The sequence below is a fragment of the Rhinopithecus roxellana genome, chromosome 1 (genome assembly GCF_007565055.1).
Source record: "Rhinopithecus roxellana isolate Shanxi Qingling chromosome 1, ASM756505v1, whole genome shotgun sequence".
NCBI lineage: Eukaryota > Metazoa > Chordata > Mammalia > Primates > Cercopithecidae > Rhinopithecus > Rhinopithecus roxellana.
In genome coordinates this window covers 3,485,419-3,512,404 of record NC_044549.1, presented here as the reverse complement: position 1 = coordinate 3,512,404, position 26,986 = coordinate 3,485,419, and the positions used below count along the sequence as shown (strand labels likewise).

General features: G+C 35.1%; 1 protein-coding gene across 1 annotated transcript in view; it reads left to right on the top strand.

Moving 5' to 3' along the window:
- The window catches only part of ROBO1 (roundabout guidance receptor 1), a 1,191,260-nt gene that overhangs the window by 672,448 nt on the left and 491,826 nt on the right, over positions 1 to 26,986 (top strand). The window contains exon 3 of the mRNA XM_030939682.1: positions 7,930 to 8,013. Coding sequence (XP_030795542.1) covers positions 7,930 to 8,013 — 84 coding nt within the window. The remainder of the gene's footprint in view (positions 1 to 7,929; positions 8,014 to 26,986) is intronic.

The following is a 26,986-nucleotide window of genomic DNA, read 5'->3' as shown; positions in this document are numbered from 1 at the left end:
GGCCTCCCAAAGTGCTGGGATTACAGGCGTGAGCCACCGCGCCCGGCCAGTTACTTCCATCTTAAACTCTTGACTCCAACAAAACTATGGCCCAGTGTTTCATCTAGTCATTCAACAAAAAATGTATTGATTGTCTACTCTGTTCTCAAGCACTGTGTTAGGGCTAGGCGTAGGAAGATGAATAAAACGTGACCCTGTCTTAGTCACCCTTAAACTTACACCAAAAGATGTGCCTATGTTGTTGAAGAAATAATTGTCAAAAAAAACTCAGTGTGTCTTGATTTCAGTCAGTAGTTTGATCCCCAAAATCAATATATTTTGAAACATTATAGGCAAAGCCTTATGCTTTGGAACCCCATTTTAGTCTTTTATTGTGTATTTCTTGCTTCAATACAACTGACTACCTTATTAAATACTTTATTTTATTCTGTCTGTAAAAGGGCACATGAAGAAGTTCTCACGATATGCTTACTGGACCTCAGAAATGGATTTGTGAAATTATCCAATCTTACTGTTCAGTGACTAGAAAAGAATCACTAACCTGGTGTCCCATTGTTTGTATGCTATTGAAATGCCATCTAGTTCCCACAGTTAGATTGATGAGTAAAAGGAGGTCATGGTGTGTAGTGAAAAGTGGAGTGCTTTGGAGTCGGAAATCATCTGAAATCAAATTTCAGATCCACTGTTTACTAGTTGCATGACAGAAGCAAAAGAACTCTGAGATTCGGTTTCAGTATCTTGAAAACAGAAATACTGATGAGAATCATAATGATGATGGCTAGGATCATGATAGAATTGTCAGCATTACGTAAGAACACATATATGCATATAAAATGGTGTTCTATTAAATAGACTAAAGCATTATATGAACATTACTTGTGATCATAATCAGTGCAGGTTTTACTTTCGTTTCTTCACATTTGATTCATTCAGTTATCTAATCACCTACACCAGAAAATGAGAAAAAAAGCAGTAACATGTATTTTGAGATCATTGTATGAAATCTGTTTTTTGTTTTTTCTTTAGTACAGTCCTGGCATTTCAGGCCACAGCATAAAATTACCTACTCTCCATTAAGATTATTTGAGCTTATCCAAATAATAAACTACTCTAACATTTTTTATTTTCTCAAAACTATTGAAAGACAAAGTTTTCAAATTTTGAAAGAACTATCCAGTCACTAAAAAATTTATTTGAAAACAGATTTTACATCAAGGTTAACATTTTGTTTATTTTATCAAAACACAATTTCTAGCAAGTATTATCCACTTGGATCATTGTAATCATGGCTCTTCTATCTTCAAAAGAAACATAAAGAAACAACCTTGATTTTTCTTATACCAGCAAAATTGGAGATGGTTGTAACTCATTGTTTTCTGTTCTCATATTGCTGCTTTAAAAATAATTTATTCAGTATTTAGTGGGAATTTTTTAACTTCAGCCATGTTATATCTAATGTTCTACAGTACATAGATTTCTTCAGCTATTGTAAATATATTTCTTTATTTGCATCACTCACTAAATATTTTTAAGGAGGCACCACCTAAAAGCACCTACTGATTTTTTTTCCTCTCACTGTCTATAACATAATTTATATTTCTCCCCTTGTTCCCAGTTCAAAAAAATGGGACAGATAATAAAGTACATTCAACAATTATTTGGGCTATACATGATTAAAACAGAAGTTCGAATTTAAATTAAATTTGATTTTATAGAACTTTGATTCAAATTTAAAGCTTCACAAATATAGGGTTTTTTTGTATTTGATTTTATAATTCATTGCCTAGGTTTCTAATTAAATGTTCTCAGTACTCCATTTAAAGTATCCCTTCCATGCATTCCTCTTGATTAGTAGGAAAGAATCAATGAGAATTGATCCAATTTGTAGAACACAATTCTCATATTGATAGTAGTTTATATTCATTTGCTTTTCCCTAATCTTTTATTAATGGTCATCTTTAAAATGTCAATTAATGCCAAAGCTCTGCACTGTGATAATGCAAATCTATAAAGAAACCAGCCTGACAAGTTATAGTAAGTTGGGCAAACAGAAGAAGCTTTTTACGTTTTATGTTTTTATTATACATAACTGAGTGTGGCAGAAGGAAGGAAGGTTGAAAACCCTAATGTTTTGAGCTGTGATTACAAACCCAATTTAAAAATTAAAAATAAATAAATAAAATTCTGAATTTAAACCAACAGACTTTTCTCTTAGGCCTCTACATTTCCCCAATATAACGCTGGCTACCATGGGATAATAAACAATGTAAATATCTATGGATTGAATGCTACTGCAAATATGAGTCTTTGTACTACAAAACTAATATTACCTATTTTAATACCGCCAGTGAAAGAGAAATGCCATTGCATGATTGTCTGCTGCATATTATAGAGAAGACTTTAGATCATTAAATTTTCATCCACCATCCTTTAAACTTTTTAGATGTTTTTCATAAAAGACTGAGTGATTGGGCCAAGGGCGGTGGCTCACGCATGTAATCCCAGCACTTTGGGAGGCCAAGGCGGGTGGATCACCTGAGGGCTGGAGTTCAATAACAGCCTGCCCAACATGAAGAAACCCCCTCTCTACTGAAAATACAAAATTAGCCGGGCATGGTGCTGCATGCCTGTAATCCCAGCTACTCAGGAGACTGAGGCAGGAGAATTGCTTGAACCGGGAGGCAGAGGTTGCGGTGAGCTGAGGTCACGCCATTGCACTCTAGCTTGGGCAAGAAGAGTGAAACTCCGTCTCAAAAAAAAAAAAAAAAAAAGATTGAATGATTGGTAATGTTATGTCATATTTTCTGTATCTCTTTCTCCCAAGGTAGTTTTTATTCAACCATTTGAGTGTGAGTTAGAGATACGATATCTCATGCCTTAATTATTCCACATGTGTATCTAAAAACTAAGTATGTCATTTTTTCTGGAAACTTTAAGCTTGATCTTAAGTCTTCATTGAACAATCAACAATTTTTTTTCAGAAAGGCTTCATAGCTGATATTGTATACCATATTATAGAACGGTCTTCTCACTCTTAGTTGCCTGCTATTGGTGATAGTAAGTTTGATCACTGAATTACAGATATGACTGTCTGATCTATCAATTATCAAAGTGTATTTTTTACTTCCAAGTTAGCAAATACCCTCTGGGGTGATACTTTGGCACTGTAAAACATGCTGTCTTCCAACCATTTTTCACTTAATAGATGTAGGGGTTTGGGGAGATGCTGGCCAAAGGACATAAAATTTCAGTTAGGAGGAATAAGTTCAAGATACCCATTGTACAACATGATGACTGTATTTAATAACAATGTATTGTAGTCTTGACCATCTTTAAGACACTCCATTTTAAGTGTTCTCACTACAAAAAATGATGGGTGCGTAAGGTAATGCATATGTTAGGTGTATTAAGCCATTCTAAAATGTATACATACATATCTCAAAACATCATGTTGTACCTAATTTAAATCTATCAATTAAAAAATAATTAATGTTTAAAGATCCAAACATTTAATGAATTGTTGTATTTAAAGGCAAAGTTTCCTTAAAGACATAATTTATATTGTAAAGAAATATATAGGTGTTTATTTCCTTTTGTAGTTGTTGCTGTTGTTATATACGTGAAACACTGTTTTAAGATGGTCCATACACTGTGTGTGTGTATATATATGTATGTATGTGTGTGTGTATATATATATGTATGTGTGTATATGTATGTATGTGTGTGTATATGTATGTATGTGTGTGTATATATATGTGTGTGTGTATATATATGTATGTATGTGTGTGTATATATGTATGTATGTGTGTGTGTATATGTATGTATGTGTGTGTATATATATGTGTGTGTGTATATATATGTATGTATGTGTGTGTATATATGTATGTATGTGTGTGTGTATATGTATGTATGTGTGTGTATATATATGTGTGTGTGTATATATATGTATGTATGTGTGTGTATAGATAATTGTTGCTGTTATATATGAAAGACTGTTTTAAGATGGTTCGCTCATATATTGTTTGTGTATATGTAAATACTTGTGTGTATGTGTGTGTATATATGTATATGTATATGTGTATACGTATACATACATATAACCTTATATATTGTAAGTTTAAGTATGGTATACAACCCCTACACAAAAACATATAAAACCACTTGGCAAAATATTTATAAAAAATAAGCCTATAGGTCAGAGTTCAGTTTTAACCCCAGGTGCTAACTTTTTACTGAATTGTAAAATACTACAAATATTTTAATATTTATGTAAAATATGTAACATAGGTAGGGACTATAGCAAAGAAGTAGGTTGAAGACAAGATGATGAGTTTAGTGTTGAGTGAGAAAAGGTGTGAGGCTTCTTGGAATTTACATGAAGTTGAATCACCAATGGAAATAAAATTTGGTTGTCAGTAGAGCATCCAGTTGAGAAATGTACAAGTTGCATATGTTATGAAAAATAATCGAAGCCCTGAGCCCGGATGAAGATATCTACAGACAGCATGTTGAAAAGAACAGGATGAAATCTGGAGCTGTGTGAAACACGACTATTTAAGGAGTATGGGGAGGGAAACAAGCTGTCATGGCTGAGGCATTAGTGTACATTCCTCCAGACTTGGAGTCAATGGATAGAAAATCTAGAAGACAGATTTTTTGAAACAAATTTAAAAAACAGGACTTAATTCTAAAATTGGAATTGATCACCCTGAAAAGCAGTGAAGGCCCAATGGCCACGAAATTCACAGGAACGCGCACATCTCATCAAAGTTTATTATGAGGGTCCATCTGACCCATTTCCAACCATGAATGACTATGATGTTGTGATTCAAGACTTCCTTTTTATATTGAAAGATGCCTTATTTGTTTGTATGGATTTGAGGATATAGGATGTACAACAGCATATGAGTTTATTTATAGCAAGCTTTTTATCCCCGCTCTGCATATAATACTGGTGCAGAAAATACAATTTACATCATTTTCAGTTGTTTCAGATCGAGCGCCTATCACTTCAGTAAGGTTTGCATTCTTGGTTACCATCTCTTTATTAATTTATTTATTAACTTGGATTCAATGTAAAGTGGGTAGGTATACAAATGAGAAGCAGACAGAATACCTGACCCTCAAGAATTTAGATTATAATGGGGGTGACAGACACATAAAACCCAGCACCTCTAATGCCAGTGTGTTTCTAGATGGGATGGCAGCTTTTACCAATTGCAGCTGAACCTATTTCAATTCAGGCATGGGTAGCCCTAAATTCAGAGCTGGAATATAAGAAGACCTCTTTTAGATATGGTAAATACACAATAGTCTCTTCCTCGCTATCTTCTAGTCCATAGCTCGCATAATCAATGCTATTTAACCGAAAATTTAAGTAAATGTCTTTCGGACTGGCCTTAAATTAGTCCTCCAGCTCTCTTGCAGTGAGTCAATGGCTATTTCATGTTATTGTTATATTTTGACAGGAAGGAGAAGAAAGAAAAAAATTAGCAAAGCAGCTAAAAATAGCACCCTTTGTTTCCTTTAGGTCTAGCATACCATTAATTAAAGGCAGAACAAGGTAGAGATATGGTAAGATTCATTGATTAATGCAAAAATCTATTCCTTCCTGAGCTGAAGAAGGGGCCAGAAACGTGATGAGTAGGAACAGAGAAGCAAATTTATAAGCCACTTAAGATAGGTTACATGCAGGTGGGAAAATCTATTTTATATGATTTAGGTATCTCATTTCAAATGACCGTAAACTTATCTTCCTTATCTCTGTTGTTTTCATAATAATATCCCCATTCTCAGGAAGAATTCAATAACAAAACTACACAAACCTCATCCCAAAAGTCTTGTAATATTGTGTAGACATGCTGATTTAATTTATATCGTGGATTTGGATGATACTGTACTGTATTTTTAACAGAGTGATTAGAAATGTATGGGTCCACATTAAATAACTGATTGTTTGTAAATTAAAAGTAGTAACTTCCCTTAAAAGTCTGCATTGTGTTACTAAAAAATAATTCATAAAATTAAAGTGATTCTAAACACATTCTGTCATTTAAAACAAGATTGTAGGTAGGCAGGGTGGTTTTCTTAAAAGCTGGTTCATGTATTTGACCAAGCAATGTCTGATGATCTTCCTACAACAACCTTTTATATTTGGTTAGTCTGCATGAGCTAGATGACTTGTGACAGAACATTCTGAACACTGCCTCAGAACACACAAAAATGCCTGCTCCCCATTCTTTCTCATTGGTGTGACTTGGAAGTTTGACCTAAACAACATGTGCATGTAATAAGTTCACAGCCTGAAAAGGTAAAGTGGACACTTTCTGCCTTATCACTTGCAGCGTCTATTTTAAGGGTAAAATGACAGCAGCCATCACTAGAGAGGCAAGGACGAATAAAGCAAGAATGAATATCTTTTCTCTTTTGTCTGCACAGATCTGAACTTTTTTTTTTTTCGTTTTAGCCACATCAGGTTATTATAATTATGTGATACTTATAGGAAGGAGGAGGGAAAGCAGGGAGATTAGTGGGGAGAAATATGCTGCATGAAAGAAACCAAGTGGATTCATCTTAGTCTTCTTATTCCTTTTGAAGAATTTCTAAATCATCCCTGAATAGCTGTGTCTAAGACAAAATATGTCGACCTAGCTAGTGGAGACACAAAATTAATGACCTCTGTGATGTTTCTAGAGGGGCTTTACCTGCATGTACTCACTGGCTCATCCAGAAGTGACACGCTGTTCCCCGAGTAAACATCTGCCCTTCTTCCCTGCTCAGAGCAAGAAAACCTTCCTCTGTAGAGAATGTTCAAGGTGATTCTCTTTAAAGCCTGCAGAACATCAGAACTTGAATGACCTATGGCTCTACCTTATTTGATTTAGGAGGGACACTCTCGGTTTGTATTGTGTCTGTGTCTGCTTCTCAGTAGCAGACCTATGAACACCGCTCATAGTTATCTCACATACAGATGACAGGTAGAGTGATTGTGCACCAGGGAAATTTAGTGGTGTCGATGAGCTTCTATATACACACATACTGCTACTCTGCTACTCCAACTGTGGATGTGGAAATTGGAGTGTTGTGCCTAGCCTCCCCTCTAAAATTTCTGCGTAGGAAAATTAATGTGCAATTTAAGAAAAACAGAAAAAAAAATCCATTTTTTACTTAAGAAAAATAAGCATAGCTGAATGAAAATACTTACACGGATGATCGTGATATAGAATTTCAAACAATTTGGAATGTTTTAAAATATCCAAACCAAAATATCCAAAGTTACATGTGTTTGAGTCATGTATTCATTGCAGTAAATTTGTATCAGTCCTTAAAGACGAGAGATGGTTGCCTTCTGAAAGATGTAATGTTGCACGGCTTTCTTCCATGTTTCTCAGAAAACAAGTATGACATTTTTATCATCCTCCCTCTTATTTGACAAGACCTATTTTTCCCCACATCCTCCCTGCCTCATATGAGGTACAGTCTCTGGAGTCTGTAATTGCCAGGAGATGAAGCGATGATGGGGAGTGATCACAGTCAATAGCTTTGATTAACAATAAGGTAGAAAATTAGCAATGCTAGCATTCAGCCACCCTGCCCTCTCCCTCCTCCATATGCTCTCTCAGTCCGTGCTGGCGGCCTCACAGAGGGCAGTCGGAGCCCTTCGTCAGCTTTGAAGTGCAGCAAAGGTGCAGGCAGAGCAGAGAATTAGGGAGATTAAGGAGAAAAAGTAGAAACTGTAAACCATGATGCTGAGACCTTCGCAGGGCTTAGAGTACCGCAGGAGGGGCAAGGATGAAGTGTGCTGTGTGCTGTCCTTGTGTGTTTTTCTGTCACATGTGGATTTACTTGTGTCTGGACATGCTGTGATCGAAATGGCAACTACTGTTACTACTGTGACCCCATCAGCAGCTCTGGTGTTGTTTCCGACAGACCCTGAAGATCTAGAGAGGGGGAACGACAGCGGGACGCCGATCCCCACCTCTGATAACGATGACAATTCGCTGGGCTATACAGGTAGAGTGACTCTTTCTCGAATACCAACTTCCTCCTAAAATGCCTCCACCTCCATCAGTCATCAACCACCTGTATAAAATTAATCCCATCATCCCTGCTTCCAGCTAACAACCACAACAACTTCTCATTTTTCAAACTTCATTCTGTTCATATCAGATCATATTGCTAAAGGAAACACTTCTGTGAACAGAAATGTACATGGAAACTGTAGTCATTCTTATTTTACTATGTTTAATACGAAAGAATGCTTATCAAGCTGAAACTTTGATACTGCTAATATTTTTAGAATGATTTTTCTTAGAAATTTAATATTTGACTACACTGTTATCATAAAGGAAAAAAAGAACAGCACCTGCAAGTAATTTGGATTAAAATGTATCTGTACCTTTTTTTTTACACTTGTAATCTTAAAAACAACAGAAAGCAAAACTCTTAGAGCGATGTAATTCATAATCACCAACTTACATCTTCGGACTGTGTTTGCATGACTTATTGTTACCTTATGCACCAGCGACTTCTGGTGCATGTGTACACCAGCATAATAGTAACGAATTAACTAATTGTGTTAGAAATCATTGATATATAAATGTTTAAGAATGATCACCCTGGAAATATATGTTTCACATGGAATTTTTTGTTCTAAATATATTTGTATAATTTATACCTCTAACTCTGAGATAATTTGACTAAAACTTCAGATAAGGAGAAGGAATACAAGACATCACTTATAACCCACTGAATTAGATAATGTTGCAACAGTGGTCTTATTGTAAGATCAGCTATTCATAATGCTCTCTTCACTGTTCCTTGTTAACACAGTTCTCCATAGACCTTGCTAAGTTGTGGGCTGTGGATAGGTTGTGTGTCTATGAGGTGAGGTAGGTGGAGTTAGAGATGATAGAGTCCTCTTCTGTATCCTAACAATCTTATAGATGACTGTGCTAAAAGAAAAATGTAATTCAATAGGCACATTTCACTTTAGCTAAAACAATAAACTGATATTTTACTTTTGAAGCATCCTCACAGTGTTCATAAGTATCACTCTTCAATTTTATTCCTTGCCTACATAATTATAGGTTTTAGACACTTGGAATAAGCAGTACAGTTAATAAGACCTTTATATGCAACTTTAATAGTTTTATATTTATTTTGCTCTTGTAAATAACTCATTTGCATTTTTCCTGTCTTCCAACATAAGAATGAGGATTCACCCATTAACTCGTCATTTACATTAGGTATAGCTCCGGCAGCACACCAACATGGCACATGTATACACACACAACAAACCTGCACATTGTGCACATGTACCCTAGAACATAAAGTATAATAAAAAAGAAAAGAAAAAGAATGAGGATTCAAAGTCCAACAAATGCAATCCATGGGGGTGGGAGGGCACGGGAGTTTGTGTGATACTTTCCCAGGAACTTCGGTACAAAAAAAGTTGTAAATGTCATCCCTTAGTACCATCAATACCAAAGAAGTTCATATTTGTGAAAGGAGGAATCCAAGATAGTATTCTTTCTCAGGGATATCCTCATTCACCAATGCTTCTTAGTTCTGTTCCCTTGTACTCACCCGATCTAAACAACTGCATTGTTTTGATACAATAATAGGGTTTGCCCTTTATCTTTTGTGGATTTCCCAAAAATTATGTATAAGTAATGAATAAATCATGTTGCAGTGTTGAATTAATAGAATTTAAATAACAATGCATTTTAGATTAAATACAGTATTAAATTTTTTCATTTTTATTTTTTCCCTTCAGGTTAATCAGGTGTCAGATTTGTCCTGTTAAACATATCATTAGATAAATTAACATGAGGAAATAAATTTATACAATTATCTTTATAGTCTATAATGGAACTAACTTAAAATATTATACTTTAATGCAAAGTGACTGGAGGACAATCTTCTGAATAATCTTGTTCCTGAGACTGTAACTGTCTTTAACAATCTAGTGGTAAAGGAAGTCTATTCTGTATATTTGGTTTTGTAAAATTCTTGATTACTCAGAAACCTCTCTTCTGCTATAGAAATTAAAAAATGTTATTTGTCTCTTTTGTTTGCATGTTAACTATACTTACACTCATTAAAACTTCCATTGTGAGTGGTAAGAAAAGTAAAGTAGAAAAAATAATTTTGGCTGCTTCATGGCAACTGTAAAGACAGATATCAATTGGCTATATAGTTAAGGAGTAATAGTTAAAAATATTATTTAAAATTGCCTGCAGATATTGTTTTCTTTTGTGTGCACATGCATGTGTGTGAATGTCTGAATGTATGAATTCCCTGTACTAGAATCACAGATAATTGAGTAGATAGAATCTTTATATTAGAGAAAATTGAGTTCAGAGGAAAGTGAGATGGCCTATCTGTCCAGGAACATTTTTATATATTTAATGTAAATTGTCTAGAGTTTAATATATCTGGAGTTTAATAACCCTGGGCATAGCAGCGAGAAGTTTTAATTAATAAAATATACATATTAAGCAACTTAGAGAATGTACAATGCAATTGTCACGTAAGTCATTGATATGAGTTACTTACAAAATGATATTAACAAGCAAGTATATCAGGTATTGTTTGTGGCATCTATGTTTTTTACACAATATCTCAAAATGACTGTATAGATTTTATATATCAGATGTTAATTTTTTACTACGTGTTGCTTCACTTCATTGAGGTAACATGTGAGACTTTTCTCCCTCACCCTAACATTTAGTATATATAAAAAAGAAAATAAACCTGTGTAATCCTGGAAAACATTTTTGGGGGAATGTGAAATAATCCCAAAAGAAGAAGATCATTATTTGACTAAAATTCCCATTTACATTCCCCTAAATATCTTTTTTTTCAATACTAAAAATAGTATAATTTCCACTGCAAGCTAATTTGTTACTACAACATCTGCTCTGATACTTAAGCCATTTGGGACCATCACTACCAACCTGACCCATTTAATGAGAATGCATGGATCTCATATCATACACATATCTTAAAATTTATATATCCACTAATGATCTAGTGAACTAATGATAATCTCATAATAGTAGTTGCTGCTTATATCATATACCATTCTAATCTAAATTGTGTAAGTGATTTAGTTGGGCTCAGAATTTTCAAATGGAAATACAGAGTATCAGAGAAGAAACATGTTGATTCCTTTTCTCCTTACCATCTCTAGAAACAATGCTGTAAAGCCATGTAAGGTTTTGAAATATTTCAGTTTCACTCTTACAAATCAATGAATGCAACACAATTTCTAAGGTAGCAGTGTGGTATGTTATTAAAGTGGACTTGTGCATTATTTACAGTGAAGTGGCCCATTTCTTGTTTAACCAAGTGTGTCATAAATATTGAGGGTTATTTAACAGTTCACGGCATATAGCCTTTGTTGCAAGAACAAGTAAGAAGAGGGTTCAAATCAGCACTTGATTGGGTCAAACATACATCCAAAAGAGTCTGAATATGTAATAAGCAATGATTTTTGAAGAGGCTTCTGAAAGGAGCAGAGTGTTTATCGACTGCTGTAAGTGCGTATAGTGTTTTACAAATATAAAAAAATAAGTAATACATCTAAGAATATTGAAATTTCTGAAATATACATATAATTTATACAGAGATTTCTGGCAAAAACTTTAGACAAGGACACAAAACTTAAAGAAAAATTTATTGATATATTAAAAATTCAGGGAATAAGTGGGTGCTAACAAAGTTCTACTAACATTCTTAATCTTTTTACAAAGCAGTAATTAGAAAATGAATTTAACATTATTCCTTCTTCTGAGTAACAAAAAAAAGTCTGTAAATTTGACTTGAAATGTCTAAAATATACCCTTTGTCCCTATTTTTACATACTAAAATAAGATAATGTCTTCTATCTCCACATGTCTAGTTTAAAGAATAGGTGCCTATATTTATAGTAGAATATTGTAAGAAATGTGAAATGCAAATTTAAAATCCTAAAACTAAAAAGTTATCAGAGTTATGTCACTGTCAATTTAAGTAAAATCTAGCTATGAAATGTCAGATGTTTCATAGTAATTTCAAATAGGGATATTCAGGTCTTCTACTACGCAACACTACCTCCAAGTAAAGTTTGGTTATGATTGTTTAGAAGGAAACAAAATATATTCTCTTATTAAAAAAAAGAGAGAGAGAAAGAAAGAAAAGCCTTGACAAATTAGTATGTTTGCCCACATAAACTTGGATGCAATCCCAAAACTTTGTTTGGTCTCATGCTGAGGAATTTCAACAGGCAGCTATTAAGTGATGATGACACTGATTCTTGTGTCTCCCTACATTCTTAATTGTATTGCTTCACCATTCAAACTAAGCAAAAACACCATTTTGGTATGTGAATTTTTAACATCTATGTACTGAATCTAATAACCAGTGTTTATTATAACTACATGCATGCAAGACTGTTTTCTGAGCACTTTACCTGCAACAACTCATTTAATCCTTACAACAACCCTCTAAGACAGTGCTATTATTAACAGCGACAGGGTCTGAGGTCTGCTTCAATATTCTAAAAGATAAATCGTTCAAAATTAATCACATATTTCTAATCTCACGTAGTCTTGAGTTTAAATGAGTTGTGTCTATAAGCTACATTTGGGCATTTAGTTAGAAACTGAACAGATCCACCATGTCAGATTTGTCAGAAATATTAAACATTATATAGTTTTCCCATTTTCTTACTGTCACTTTATTTGTTAAATTAATAGTGACAGTTTACATTAGTTTTACTAAGCGAACTATCCTTAGATGAATCTACTGCAGAGCTAAGTATAATACTGTAAGTCCATTTCCTTTTTTGTATGCAATTGATTAATTTTTGGCGTTAATAGGTGCATTTTTTTAACATTCTAGATGTTCAATTATGTCCAGTATTCCATCAGTGATCTTCTCTGACACCTCCCTCATTAAACCCTTTATATTTTGTCCCAAGCCCACTGTCTTCTCTTTAGACCTAAGACTTTCTTACATCACTCTTTTGTGTTGGATCTCCTGTTTCTTAGATCTAATTACTTTCTGTTTCCTGGTTTCTTCACTTATTAAAAGAAGCCTGTCCGCCAGAAAACATTTTCAAGAAAAGCTTGGAGAACATCAAAATCAAAAAAGTTTTGCTAGGATGTGCTTGTGATATTTTGTCCACGTTTGCTTGTTGTTGATTTGTTGATTTCCCTTCAACATAGGGCACTAGATGGGCCCATTCAAACTGGAGAACTATTTATTTCAGTTACGGAAAATTTTCTTAATATTTTTTATAATAATTCTTTTCATCTCTAGTTTCTCTGCTATCCTTTGGAATTGCTATTTGTCAGGCAGTGGGCCTCTTGGACTGATCCATTAGTCTCTTGCTTTTCTCTCCTAATTTTTAACTCTTTGTTATTTTTTTTCCAACTTCTCGGGAAACAACCTTTATATTTATTGTCCACCAATACTTTTATCATTGTGCTTAGTACATGGGGGTATATGAGTATATGAGGTATACTATCTTTTGTTTTGTTTTGTTTTTGCGACGGAGTCTGGCTCTGTGGCCCAGGCTGGAGTGAGCGGCGCCATCTTGGCTCCCTGCAAGCTCCGCCCCCCGGGTTCCCGCCATTCTCCTGCCTCCGCCTCCCGAGGAGCTGGGACCACAGGCGCCGCCGCCACGCCCGGCTCATTTTTTGTATTTTTTTAGTAGAGACGGGGTTTCACCGTGTTCACCGGGTGGTCTCGAGCTCCTGACGTCATGATCCACCCACCTCGAGCCACCACGCCTGGCCTTTTTTGCAATTTTTAATGGCAAAACCTTAAATACTTTTGTGCCCACCAAATATTCATTTTCTTGCATAAATTGCTGGGTAAACAAAGATTCTTATTGAATTATCCAAATAATTAGCCAGTCACTACTGTAGCTGCTACAACCCAAGTATTACTTGTTTCTTTAAATTTCCATAAAATTTCTTAGTAAAACTTTAAATCTGAATTCTTCACGTATTCTACCTTATGGATGTTGGTATACCTAATGAACACCTGTATATTTTACGTATATTTTGTGTTTCTGAGTGTGTTTACTTACTTATGCATCCCTAACATTTGTAGCTATTGCTTGTATTTTAAAAAATGAAGCAATCTTTTCACAATTAAAACTAAAACTATTTATCAAATGTAATTAAATGAAAATTTTCTATCCAAATCAAGGTTTAAAAGATTTTATTTAAGTTCAGATACTGCTTTTCCTTCCCCACCATAAAAACTCAAAACGTTCAGCTCCCAAGTTTTCCATATGGAAAATATTATCAAATTACTAATGAGAAATATAGACATATATATTTGTTCACTTAGAAAGCTTTAAGTCACCAAAGTGCTAATGAGAAACTTTAGTGTTAGAAATAGTGTTAATAAATGTGTGGAAAACAAACAACTAATCTTTAGTTTTTAAGAAATATTAAGATAAACTGCTTTAAACTGTTTTTCACAGACTCCAATTGTCGTTAGAGCTTAACTTACATTTTAATGCTCAAATCCACTTGAAACTCCCAGGTCCTGTGTTCTGTCAACTCCAGGAGGATAGAATTATGCGTGTCTACTATGTGTTGTCCATTGTTATAAAAATGAAACCATTTTTCTTTTTCTCTCAATTCTAAGGAAAAGACTTTTAGAGTATGAGACATCAATTTAACCCACGATCCTAATTCTGTCTCATTTGCTAGCTTTCATATTTTCAGATAATTGGCAAAATTTCTGAAGTCAATCTGAAGAATAGTTCAGCTCAAAATATTAGGCTGATGCAAAAGTAATTGTGGTTTTTCTTTCCTTTTTTGGGGGGGAGGGGGGGATGGAGTCTCTCTCTGTCGCCCAGGCTGGAGTGCAGTGGGGCAATCTTGACTCACTGCAACCTAGGTTCAAGCAATTCTCCTGCCTCAGCCTCCCAGGTAGCTGGGACTACAGGTGCATGCTACCATGCCTAGCTAATTTTTTTTTATTTTTAGTAGAGATGGGGTTTCACCGTTTTGCCGAGGCTGGTCATGAACTCCTGAGCTCAGGCAATCTGCCCACCTCAGCCTCCCAAAGTGCTGGGATTACTTTGGGATTACTTCTGCTCTTTTATTCATCCAAAGACAGTCTCGTGGACATTCCTAACTTCAACAGCATGGGGACGTATAATCCTACTATGGCTCTGAGAAGAGGAAAAACTAAAAATACAGTCAGCCTTTTGTATTCACCACTTCTGCATCCATGGATTGAAAATATATTTTAAAAAGCAATTAAAAATAGTAATATAACAATAACATTTTATACAAACTTAGTAATAATACAGTATATCAACTATTTACAGGGCATTTACATTGTAGTAGCTGTTATAAGTAATCTAGAGGTAATTTAAATTGGCCTGGCCTGGTAGCTCAAACCTATAATCACAGCAATTTGGGAGGCCAAGGTGGGCGGACCACTTACGGTCAGGAGTTCGAGACCAGCCTGGGCAATATGGTGAAACCCTGTCTCCACTAAAAATACAAAAATTAGCCAGGCATGGTGGCGGGTGTCTCTAATCCCAACAACTTGGGAGGCTGAGGCAGGAGTATCAGTTGAACCCAGGATACAGAGGTTGCAATGAGCAAAGATTGCACCACTGCACTCCAGCCTGGGTGATGAAGCGAGATTCTCCAAAAAAAAAAGAAAGGAAGGAAGGGAAGGGAAGGGAAGGGAAGAGAAGGGAAGGGGGAAGGAAGGAAGGAAGAAAGAAAGATATTAAATTATACAGGAGGAGGTTTGTGGGTTATATGCAAATACTAAGCCATTTTATATATGGAACTGAAGCGCATATGGATTTTGGTATCTGCAGGGGATCCTGGAACCAATCACCCACAGATAAGGAGGAACAACTGAAATTGGTAAATAGCACTAATCACTACTAGAAAAACAATGTAAGAAACAAGAAATTTGTCATTAGTTCAAAACACACACTACTTCCTTAAGGAAAGAACGTTCACCTCATAAGGCAGTTACGGTGCCATAACTGAATCTACTGAATATTTGGCTGGTCATTGTACTGTTATTGCAGCCTATATTCAGTCCTTTCCTTCATTTGATCACTGGAAAATATTTTTTTGTTGGAAGCAATGTTGTGCATAATAACCACATATAGAACAATGTATTCACTAAATGCACAGATGGTGGGTCTTCTATGCACAGAAGTACGGTAAGAAGAAAAGAAAATACGTTCATAGAACATCTACCCCAGCTAAGGATAAAATTCACTTGTTTCTTTTCCATGATGAAAGGAGTTCAATATAATTATCCTGCCAGCTTGGCTTGGTAGACCTGATATACTACTGCACCATATTGATGGCTCAACATCGCTTTATGCAATGAGCAGACTGGGCTATCAGCAGTATTGGTGGTCATTCAGTTTTGTTGATAGTAATACCATGTGATTAAGCCCATATATAATCTGTATCCCTGCTACCCTGGAAACACTGTTGATGAGCCAATTTTGCAAGCGTTGGGATGCTGGAGGAAGAAGCTGAGGGACACCAAGTAACTATTACTGATTGTTTACCATACCACATATTTGTTTGCAAGTGTTCACTAGGACAGTGGTATCCTTATATTTTGAAATCATTTCAAAGGATCTATCTCATATCTCTTACCCAGACTTTTTTGTTACGTATTTTTTGAAGTTCTCCCCTCTAAACACCCCAAACATTCATTCAGCCCTTTAGCCACTATCCCTGAATCAATCAAAGCACATTTTTGTGTTGTTAGTAACTACTTGAGCTTTGGCTACGCTAACTCCACTTGATGATAGAAGACTTCAGTGCACACTTTGTGATTTGAAAGATCAACCATCACCCAGTTCATGATGGTTGTATGATTTGGGGAAAATTTGCATTTCCTTGATCTGATCAGAGGCTCAATCATTCCTAGACCCAAGTTGCAAGATAGAAGATGGATTTCAAAGGAAGACTAATTATTGATTATTTTCCAAAGAGGTCACTGCTTTTTTAAAAAGTCCTAAGTGGTCTATGCTATAACTCTACTACTAGATCTTGCCAGAAACACCATAACATCCCAACACTGAATGATTATATTTCCTGAGGCATATTTCCCAAAGAGTAGGACAGCCTCCTCTTGTTCTGCATCACACTCGAAAGTGGTATCACGATGGGTCCCTTGGTGAATAGGGAGGACTGGCTTACCCAGATGTGGTATATGTTTCTTCCAAAATCCAAAAATACTAAATACACAATGTTTTAAATGAAAAATGTGAGTCAAAAAGCAGCCGCTTGTCTTTCACTTTGGAGAGAATATCCTGATATGATTAGACCCTGCAAAATTCACAAGAATAGTACGTAGAATCCTAAATTTTTGTGGGATTTATCTCATATCCATGGAAATGTCAATGCCTTATAAATGCATACAGAGTAATGGTTGCTTACTGCTCACCAAGATCTATGAGTCTAAGTTCACCAAAAAAAGCTGACCAGGATGATAAGTTGGGGACAGAGATAATCAACATCCCAGAGGAATAAAGATGAACAGAGAGTTGATGTAGCTCTTAGGTAAAATGGTGAGTTTGTGCTTCTATTACCTGCAAAGGAAAGAAAAATGTTTTTAGTGTTGTTCATGTACTGGAGAGAGAAGCATGCATTTGCCAGAAAAGTAGCTGCATTTCATGTGCTAAATTCTCTGTTGATTTTCCCTAATAAAGGGACAATGTCTGGAAGAGTCTTTAACATTTAAATCTCCACTGGTTATTGTATTAGTCTGTTCTTATGTTGCTAAAAAAGACATACCCAAGACTGGGTGATTTATACAGGAAAGAGGTTTAATGGACTCACGGTTCCACGTGGCTGGGAGGCCTCACAATCATAGCAGAAGGCAAAAGGGAGGCAAGACAAGTCTTACAGGAAGGTAAGCAAGACAGCTTGTGCAGGGGAATTCCCATTTATAAAATCATCGTATTTCATGAGACTTATTCACTACCATGAGAACACTGTGGGGGAAACGGCCCCCATGATTCAATTATCTCCACCTGGCCCTGCCCTTGACACATGGGGATTATTGCAATTGAAGCTGAGATTTAGGTGGGGACACAGCCAAACCATATCAATTGTATGCAATGATCATCATTCTCTGAGACCTAAAAGCCTAAGAGTTAAGTTTAATGGGGGGGGGGGGGGGTAAGTTCAAGATAAATGCCTATTGTATATTTCAAGTCTTTAAAATTGACTTTTTTTTTTTTTTGAGGCAGAGTTTCACTCTTATTGCCCAGGCTGGAGTGCAATGGCACGATCTCAGCTCACTGCAACCTCCACCTCCCAGGTTCAAACGATTCTCCTGCCTCAGCCTCCCAAGTTTACAGGGATTACAGGCATGCGCCATTGTGCCTGGCTAATTTTGTATTTTTAGTAGAGACAGGGTTTCTCCATCTTGGTCAAGGTGGTCTCAAACTCCTGAACTCAGGTGATCCATCCACCTCGGCCTCCCAAAGTGCTGGGATTACAGGCATGAGCCACCGTGCCTCGCCAATAATTTCATTTTTTTACAGGGATATGTTCTTTCATTTGATTTTTAAATGTATTATAGAGTGACAATTCTAAAAGCTTCTTTCTATTAAAAAAAAATCCTCACTCGATGGGCCAGGAAGACCATGTGTTATTTTGCCAATTGCTGATTCAATTATGTAATCGAAAACTGGCAGACTGTCCCAAGATGGATTTCCAGGCACACAGGCAGAGGTACTTAGGATAAATTCTATCTTTTGACTGATGGAACATTACTGTTTTGGATCTCTAGGTATTAGCAATATCAACTAGCCTTTGTTTCTCTTTCTTCAAATTAGACATCCTGATAAATGGGCTTTCTTTAAAGAAGTTCAGAGAGAAAATCAAAGCACATAAATTTGATAATATTTTGTGGTCCTCTTCACAACCACCTGGCTTCTCCCTCAGTTAAGAGTCTCCTTCAAACTTCTGCATTGAGTGAGGGCTCATGATCCATCCGTTTGGTGATAAACCATGACTTTCCAATTTATGAATCAAGTTAGGTCTTTTTTTTTTAACTACATCTCAATTTTTTCTATTTAAAACTTATTTGAACCTTGGTAAATCACAGGTATTTCCATTCTAGGAAATAATAATCTCTAAACCATAGCAAAATAAATTTGGGAGTTCATCAACTACTATGAAAACTATGTTTGCTTTGTCCCTGATAGCTAACTACTACCATTTTGGACTGACCACTCCATGACCCTGTCATCCCTACCGAAATCAAGAACTGATTTCAGTGGTGGTACTTCCTAACTCATCCCTAGCCAACAAAGAACAAACACTACAATGCTTTTCAAACATGCAGGAGCACTTCTCCGGAGTGCAATTCCAAATGCCTTGTTAAAGGGGATGCCTTCTGGACCCCTCAGGAGACAAAGTTGGAAGATGAGTAAGTACATCACAATATGATAAATCAATTCAAATATTCATATTCCTCTACATCAGTGCTGCCCAATAAAAATATAATCCATAACACAGATGTGTGTTAAAATTACACACACATGTGTAATTTTAAATTTTCTGGTAGCCATATTTCAAAACAAAGTAATAAGAAATGGGTAAAATTATTTTTAAAACTTACATTTTGTTTCACCCAATATAGCCAAGATATTATTGTTTCAACATGTAATCAACACAAAAGGTATTATTGAGATACTTTACATTTTTTGCACTATGTTACACTTAATAAAACATCTCGCTTTGGACTAGCCACATGTCAAGTGCTTGATAACCACATGAATTCCTCTCTCTCCATTCTGCCAAAGAACTTCTGGTATCTACACATATTTACTAAAACACCATTTGTGTCTAAGTTTTATTAGTCAATACCAAACACACAGCTAGAACCACTTCCAGCTGCTTGAACTAGCCTTTGTATCCAGTATCTCCATTAAATGCAACCATATCAATAAATTCAGCTACTTTAAAATTATTTTCTTCTTTTCTGGCCTAGCACAATTAGAGTAATATCTTGTAGATATTGTCCAGGTTTGTGTTGATATAAATTATCAGAAGGCTAGTAAGACTTCGCTCCCTGGGTTGAATAGTTACAGCTGTGACATGTTGAGAACTGAATCTGATCTTTGCTCTAGAGGTAATGAACATCGATGGAATGGGATACGAGGTGAATGAGTAATTTTTAATGTGATAACTACCTCCAGTTCCCAAAGCAAGGCAAGGTCCAGCACCATACAATAAGAAGAAAGGGCTCTTCCTGCTGGCAAGGGAGAAGTAGTGTAAGTTGGGAAATCAGGTATTCAGATTTGTCTGAACCCATTCAGCTAATTCCTTGCTAGTTTTCAGAGTCCTACACTTTCCCCAGTCGATCCTCTAAACTTTCACACAAGAGGCCTGGTTAAGGTATAAAGTCATTCTATAATGTAATTTGGCAGCCTCAATGCAGCAATGCTGTCACATATTCGACTATAATAGCCCTATGGCCATTAGACAAAAGAGATTCTCTGTGTTCCTGATTATGCCTGAACCAAGAAGTTAAAACCTGGGTATATTGTTTCTGTAAATGAGTCAGAGCTATCAGAAGCAGGAAGCCCACCCAACAGACCTTGTATTCTTCACTACAGTCATAACTGTCTATTGTAGAAATCATTGAGTTTTCTAGACGTTTGTATTAATTGGCTCTTCATTAAAGGTGGCCACAAGTGATATATTATGGCACTGTTGTGTCACTGCCAATGTCTCGTTTTCAAATTGCATTCAGATTTCCTTCACTTCAAGTGTGGGCACGGTAGCTCTTACCTGTGATCTCAGGACTTTGGGAGGCCAAGGCAGTAGGATCACTTGAGGCCAGGAGTTAAAGCACAGCTTGGGCAACATAGAGAGACTCCATCTACAAAAATTTAAAATTAGCCAGGTGTGGTGGTGCACACTTGTAGTCCTAGCTACTTGGGAGACTGCAGTGAGAGGACTGCTTGAGTCCAGGAGCCCAAGGCTGCAGTGACCCGTGATCTTGCCACTGCACCCCAGCCTGGGCACAGAGCAAGACCCTGACTCAAAAAAAAAAAAAGTTATTGCCCTCACTTCAAATCAATAATCAAGCAGGTGAGTTAACAAATACGAGATTCTCATCCTTGAGATCACGTGGCCAACAATTAGCGTCTGCTGCATGGTGGGCCTCCAGAAATGACAGGAGATATTTTAAGAAGATTTATTCAGTCAATTGGGTGTTTACAAAGTCACTGGGGAAAGAAAAGAACTTAGGCCTCTAAAATAATGTCTAAATAAGTCAGCACAAGTAGTCCACCACAGAAGCAGTCAACAAATCAGGTAACAAGAGGCCACACAGAAATGAATATTCTTTAAGTGTGAGTTTCCAAGTTGTCAGTGAAGTGGTATTATATATTATATGTATGTTATATAGTATTATATAAATATTATTTCTGAAAGTGTAAAATGTGCTCAATTCACACTCGGTGTAATAACTTACATTGAGTGGGCACATGGCACTGATTATTTGGCATCATCTCATGTAATCCTCACAGCAGCTTGGCAAAGTCTCCATTTTGTACCTGAAGAGATCGAGTCAGAAAGACATTAAAGCAATTTTCCTAATTTGACACACTATCAAATCCAGCAAATCTGGCTTCTATTCTCAGTTGCATCTCATACCAATGCAGGGGTTATCCATAGTAAGCTTCATGTATTATTAATAATGGCCAAGTCAGCGTGTATAAGCTTTCAAATTACCACAGTTATCCAATTAACCCATAGTTACTTATGTAGCCTTTAGTGCTTCTCTTCAGGAGCAGACTAATGAATTTCAGTATAAATGATTATACAAGTAGGAAACAAAGGTCATGAAAAAATGGAACGCCTCATAACTGTTGCATAAAAGGCTTTTTATTCCCCCAAAATCAATTTTAAAGATTGACGTCTCAGTAGCCTCCTAGTCAATTTTAATTCTAGTGCTATTTTGTTAGTTATAATAAAATTTTTAAAAACTAATAATAAAGATATATCAATTTCTTAAGCGTAACACTTTAGTTTTACAGATGATATAAGAGAGCCATGCAAAAGTAATACAAGTATAAAACATGTGTGGGAATGACTTATGGCAACATCAAGATGCTAGCTATCTTTGAGAAAGTAGAAGTTGAAAGCAATGAGGAAACAGCTGTAGCAATATCTGTAATTATTTTAAAGAGAATTTAAAACAAACAGAACAAATTTAATAATGTTTCATTTATGTGGTATGTAAATGAGTATCTATTAAATTTGTGTCATTTTCTGCATGTGTGAAATATTTCACAACTTGAGATAAAACAGTTTTGACACATTAACAATTCTTAATAATTCTTAAGAATTATTACAGTTCTATTAGATTCATTTATAATACAGCATACTGTGTTTGTCAAATGTTCTATGCTAGCACCTGCATTTTGAAAACTGCTATATAACAGAACTTTGAGTAAGTACCCTACTTGACACAGCTATGTTAAAATAAAACCTAAAGAAAAAAAAAAAAAACACTTTTTCTGAAGACCCAAATCTGATACAACACGCTTTTGATGTGTTGGGATTTTAACCAGCCATTCAGATCAGACCTGACCTTAGTTTTAAAGGTCCAGTCCACAACAATGCCTGTAACTAACTTTTCTGTTTAAAAAAATAAATGAAAGAGGCACTGTGATATACCTTCCCCTCAAGACTATAAAGAGCTGCATAAAATACTTATCATTTGATGTATGCTTCAAAATATATACAGCATATAGTTTTTGTGACTAAATATGCTTGTTCATTATTTCTTTTCGAATGCAATTTAGATGTTTTCAATTTAAAAAGAACTGGTAGAGATGAACAAAATCCTTTCACAAAGAACTGTACAGAGCCAAATTACCATTTCTAGAATAGGGGTTTGCCTCAGAAATCCTCATTAATAAATATGTTCTGAAGAGAATTTGTCTATTCACTCTATAATTTAATCAAGACATTACCCTAAGACATCCAGTTAGGGCACTCTTATTCACCCAGCCTTTAATATGTATAGAGTTTCTTTAAATTTTAACCTATTGCTCTTGTATTTGTTTCTATCTTAAATTTCTACTAACAGTAGTGATGCAAAGAAATATTCAGAATTGTATTCAACGATTAATGTTTGTCTTTAAAAAGGCATGGTTCTAGACACAAATTGTTATTAACATTATATTTTAATATAATACATTTCTCTAGAAGTGAATTCAGATGGAAGTACTGGTATGAATGTGCTAACTTTATAAACGTAGTCGAATGGACATTAGTATTTTTTTCTTGATCTTTAAAGAGACTAAATAAGTGAACAAGGTGAAACGTGAGAAAAGTTAACATACAGTCACCTTTCAAAAACAGAAAGGCATTTTTATACAAGTAACTGTAACTTCCCTGTTGTTTCTGCTGTCTTACATAAATCAGACATTGATGTCGATGTATCTTGGGGTGCTTTCTATGTATCAAGGAAGAAAAAGAGGGAGTTGATCCAAATCAATAACTTTCTAGATCACTCATACTATATTCACTTAAATTTACTTTGCAGGCAACCGTCAGACTCAACAACTTCAATTAAAAGCAACATAATATACTTTTAAACAGATCATGAAATAAAAGAACTATGGTGTATTTCTGGTATTAATGGCATCCTGACATACAGTAAGAAATCATTTGATTATTTTATTAAGAATAAGTTACATCACTTTTACATTGAATATCTGTATTCTACTGCAACGGACATAATTTGTTTTATCAGGTTCAAGGGAAAATTGTATTTCTTGATATAAATATTATCTTAACTCTTTATTTCAGTGTTCCAACTGATAATTTAAATAAGCTCTAATGTTTAAGACTTCTCAAACATGCCAGAAACATGTCCATTAATAAACTTCATTTACTTAATCAATTCAACAGCATCAACCAATCTTTATAAATTACCTTTATTGAGAGTTTGACTGATTACATAAGTAATCACTCTCAATACAGGTAATTTAGAAAATAAAGAAAAGCAAAAATACAAAATTATCAACACCCAGCATTTTAATATGCAAGCTGTCCTTTTTATCCACCTATAATCAGAATGAGCAAACTCCACTTAAAAAATTCACACACAAAAAGGCAAGTGTAAAATTTCGTTGAAATTGTAAAAGTAACTAGAATTTTATTTTTAAATGGAACAATGTACAAAAAGTAATTTATATGGTGCTCAGTAAAATGTATTTTATGTTTTCAACTCTGCTCTCTTATAATGAAATAATGAACTGAGCATTAATTTTAACACAATGTAGCAGATAATTCTTGTGTGATAAAATGATATGAAACCCATCACTTCACATGTGATGCCAATATCACAAAAGCGTCATGTGTTTAAAAATTACCTGAATACTCTTTGTGTAGCACCTATTTTGTTATGCTTGTGAATTTTTTTCTTTAAACTTTAACTCATCTAACTCCTGTAATTATCCTTTGCCAAGTAGGGTGTGTGTGTGTGTGTGTGTGTGTGTGTGTGTGTGTGAGAGAGAGAGAGAGAGAGAGAGAGAGAGAGAGAGAGAGAGAGAGAGAAAGAGATAGGTATAGATAAGCAGTTTTCCAACAACACTTTTATAGGCATCTCTTATTTTGTGAAATCCTGTATCTGTGATAAGCTTTTCAATTTTACCTTATAAATGACATATTTTGTATTGGCTTCAGATTATTGAATTAACTGAGCAGAGCAACAAAGACTGACACAATGAATGGGGATAGATTCTAGACATAAGTAGGGACGAATATGTGAAGGCGACACATTTATAACTTGTGACTTGGTGAATGTATTCCTGTAATAACAACTTTCACTTTCCTGTGCAACTTCACTACTTTGGATATTCAGATAATGAATGTGAAGACAATAATTACTTGCCATTTATCATTATTGTGCTTTGATGTATATATATATTTTTAACTTACTTTTTTTTAGTCTTTGTATTGCTTGCAACCTAATGTACTATGTCATTCACACTGGTGTTAACTCAGAAGTAGACTTAAATTTTAATGTAGGTCTAGGATTTAGCACTTACTTGAAACTCTAGGTGCTTGCAAAAATAATTCATTCTTAAGATAATAAATGCACTAAACACAGTCAGTTGTTGATTTACATTAATATAATACATGAGGAAAGTGCTCATGGAAATCCAGGTATTTCTATAGCTCAGAGCCTGTTCCATAATATCAAAAATAGAATTATTTGCCTTGTTTTTTCAGGCAATGTTATGTACTGAAAGAAAAACTATTTGAAACAATTAATGCTCATTAAAAGTGTTGTTAATTTAATGAACCCCTGAGAATGTGATATCATAATAATAAAAAAAAATGAGCCGCACTAGTATATTCTAATAAAAAATGTAGCTTTATGCTTCTCAGAGGGAACTACTTTGGTAAAACTCTAATTTATAGGCTTTTAGGAACCTCTTCACTAGCAAAACAAAGATAATATATTTTCATTCATATGGTACACTCCTTTTATTTTTATAGTGGACAATTTGCTTTTTTAAAAAGAAATCATTGTTAAAAGACTATATTGTCTCAGCTAGTCAAGTTGCTTGAATTTTAAGCAAGATATCCTGCTCTATGAATAGCAATTCTGTTACCATACTAAATGTGTTAGATTTTCCAGGATTCACAAGGTCTTTCAATATATACATTACCTTACTTTAAATTTAACAGAAACCAAATGGGTAGAAATTAGAATCCAAACTAAGATCTTTGGGGACCTCCAGCAACTTATAAGGACAATCCATTCTACAAAAATAAATATTTCCCAAAGCTATATACACAGCAGGAGCTTCATAAACACCAATTGGTGGCCATAACCAACACTACGCTGAAATTGTTTAACACATCTTTCAGGCTGATGGCGTGTAGCTTTGTGGTATACTCTTTTCATTACGCACACATGATGACACTAAGGACTTTTTCAATGCACTTTCCTTTTCTCCCACAATATCTGTGTTTGCAACAACGCATAACTTTAAGCATTTTAACAATGTCATTATCAATATGCATTTAGACAGCATGTTTCCTTCCTCTATTGCTATTCACCACAGGCATGAAATTCGTAAGAGAAAATTAATATGTGAAATCCAAATTAAATCTGGGAATACTTAAGTTTTGTTCACCTACAGGTTAAGTAGACTTGCTGAATTGCTACCTTGCTCTCCAAATTGCTACACCACTCTACACTCCCATCAGTAGTTCATCAGGCTGTCAGACTAACAGATGTACAACCATATTATATCGCTTGATTTTCATTTCTGTAATCTTTAGCAAGCCGCAGTCTCCCTTTGAATGCAATGATCTTTTGTGATTCCTCTTCTCTAAACTGCCTGATTATGCACTTTGTTCATCTTGCCCTTACACTCGTTGTTCTTTTTCTGTTGACTTTCAGGAATTCTTTGTCCATTTGTACATGCTGTAAATATGTTTTTCCGTTAGTAATTTATCTTACATCTTTCTCCATGTGTGTTAAACATAAATCTTTCATTCTCATGCAAATTATACCATCATATTTTGTTTTACAGTTTTCTTTTGAATTTACTCACAAAGATGGTCTCCTAGATTTTTTTGTATTAACTTGATAGGTGGACCTTTGACATTTCAGTTTTTAATGCATCTTAAGCTACTTTTTGTGTGTCTTTAAATTTGCATTCATATAAGTCAGTTTCTCCATACCATCTACCAAAAACACCTGCCGTTTTCCATGGGTAGCAACGTTTCATAGATTATGTCATCATACATGTATGCATCTGTCTCTAACTCTCTTTTCTGTTACATTAAACTATATGTCCGTTCTTGTGTTAATACCACACTGTTTCCATGGATATGGTTTTGTGATAGTTCTTCAATTAAGGGAGGGCAAGGGATCGGTTGTCTCTCTCAGTCTTCCTATCAAGGAGCATGGACTGTGTTTA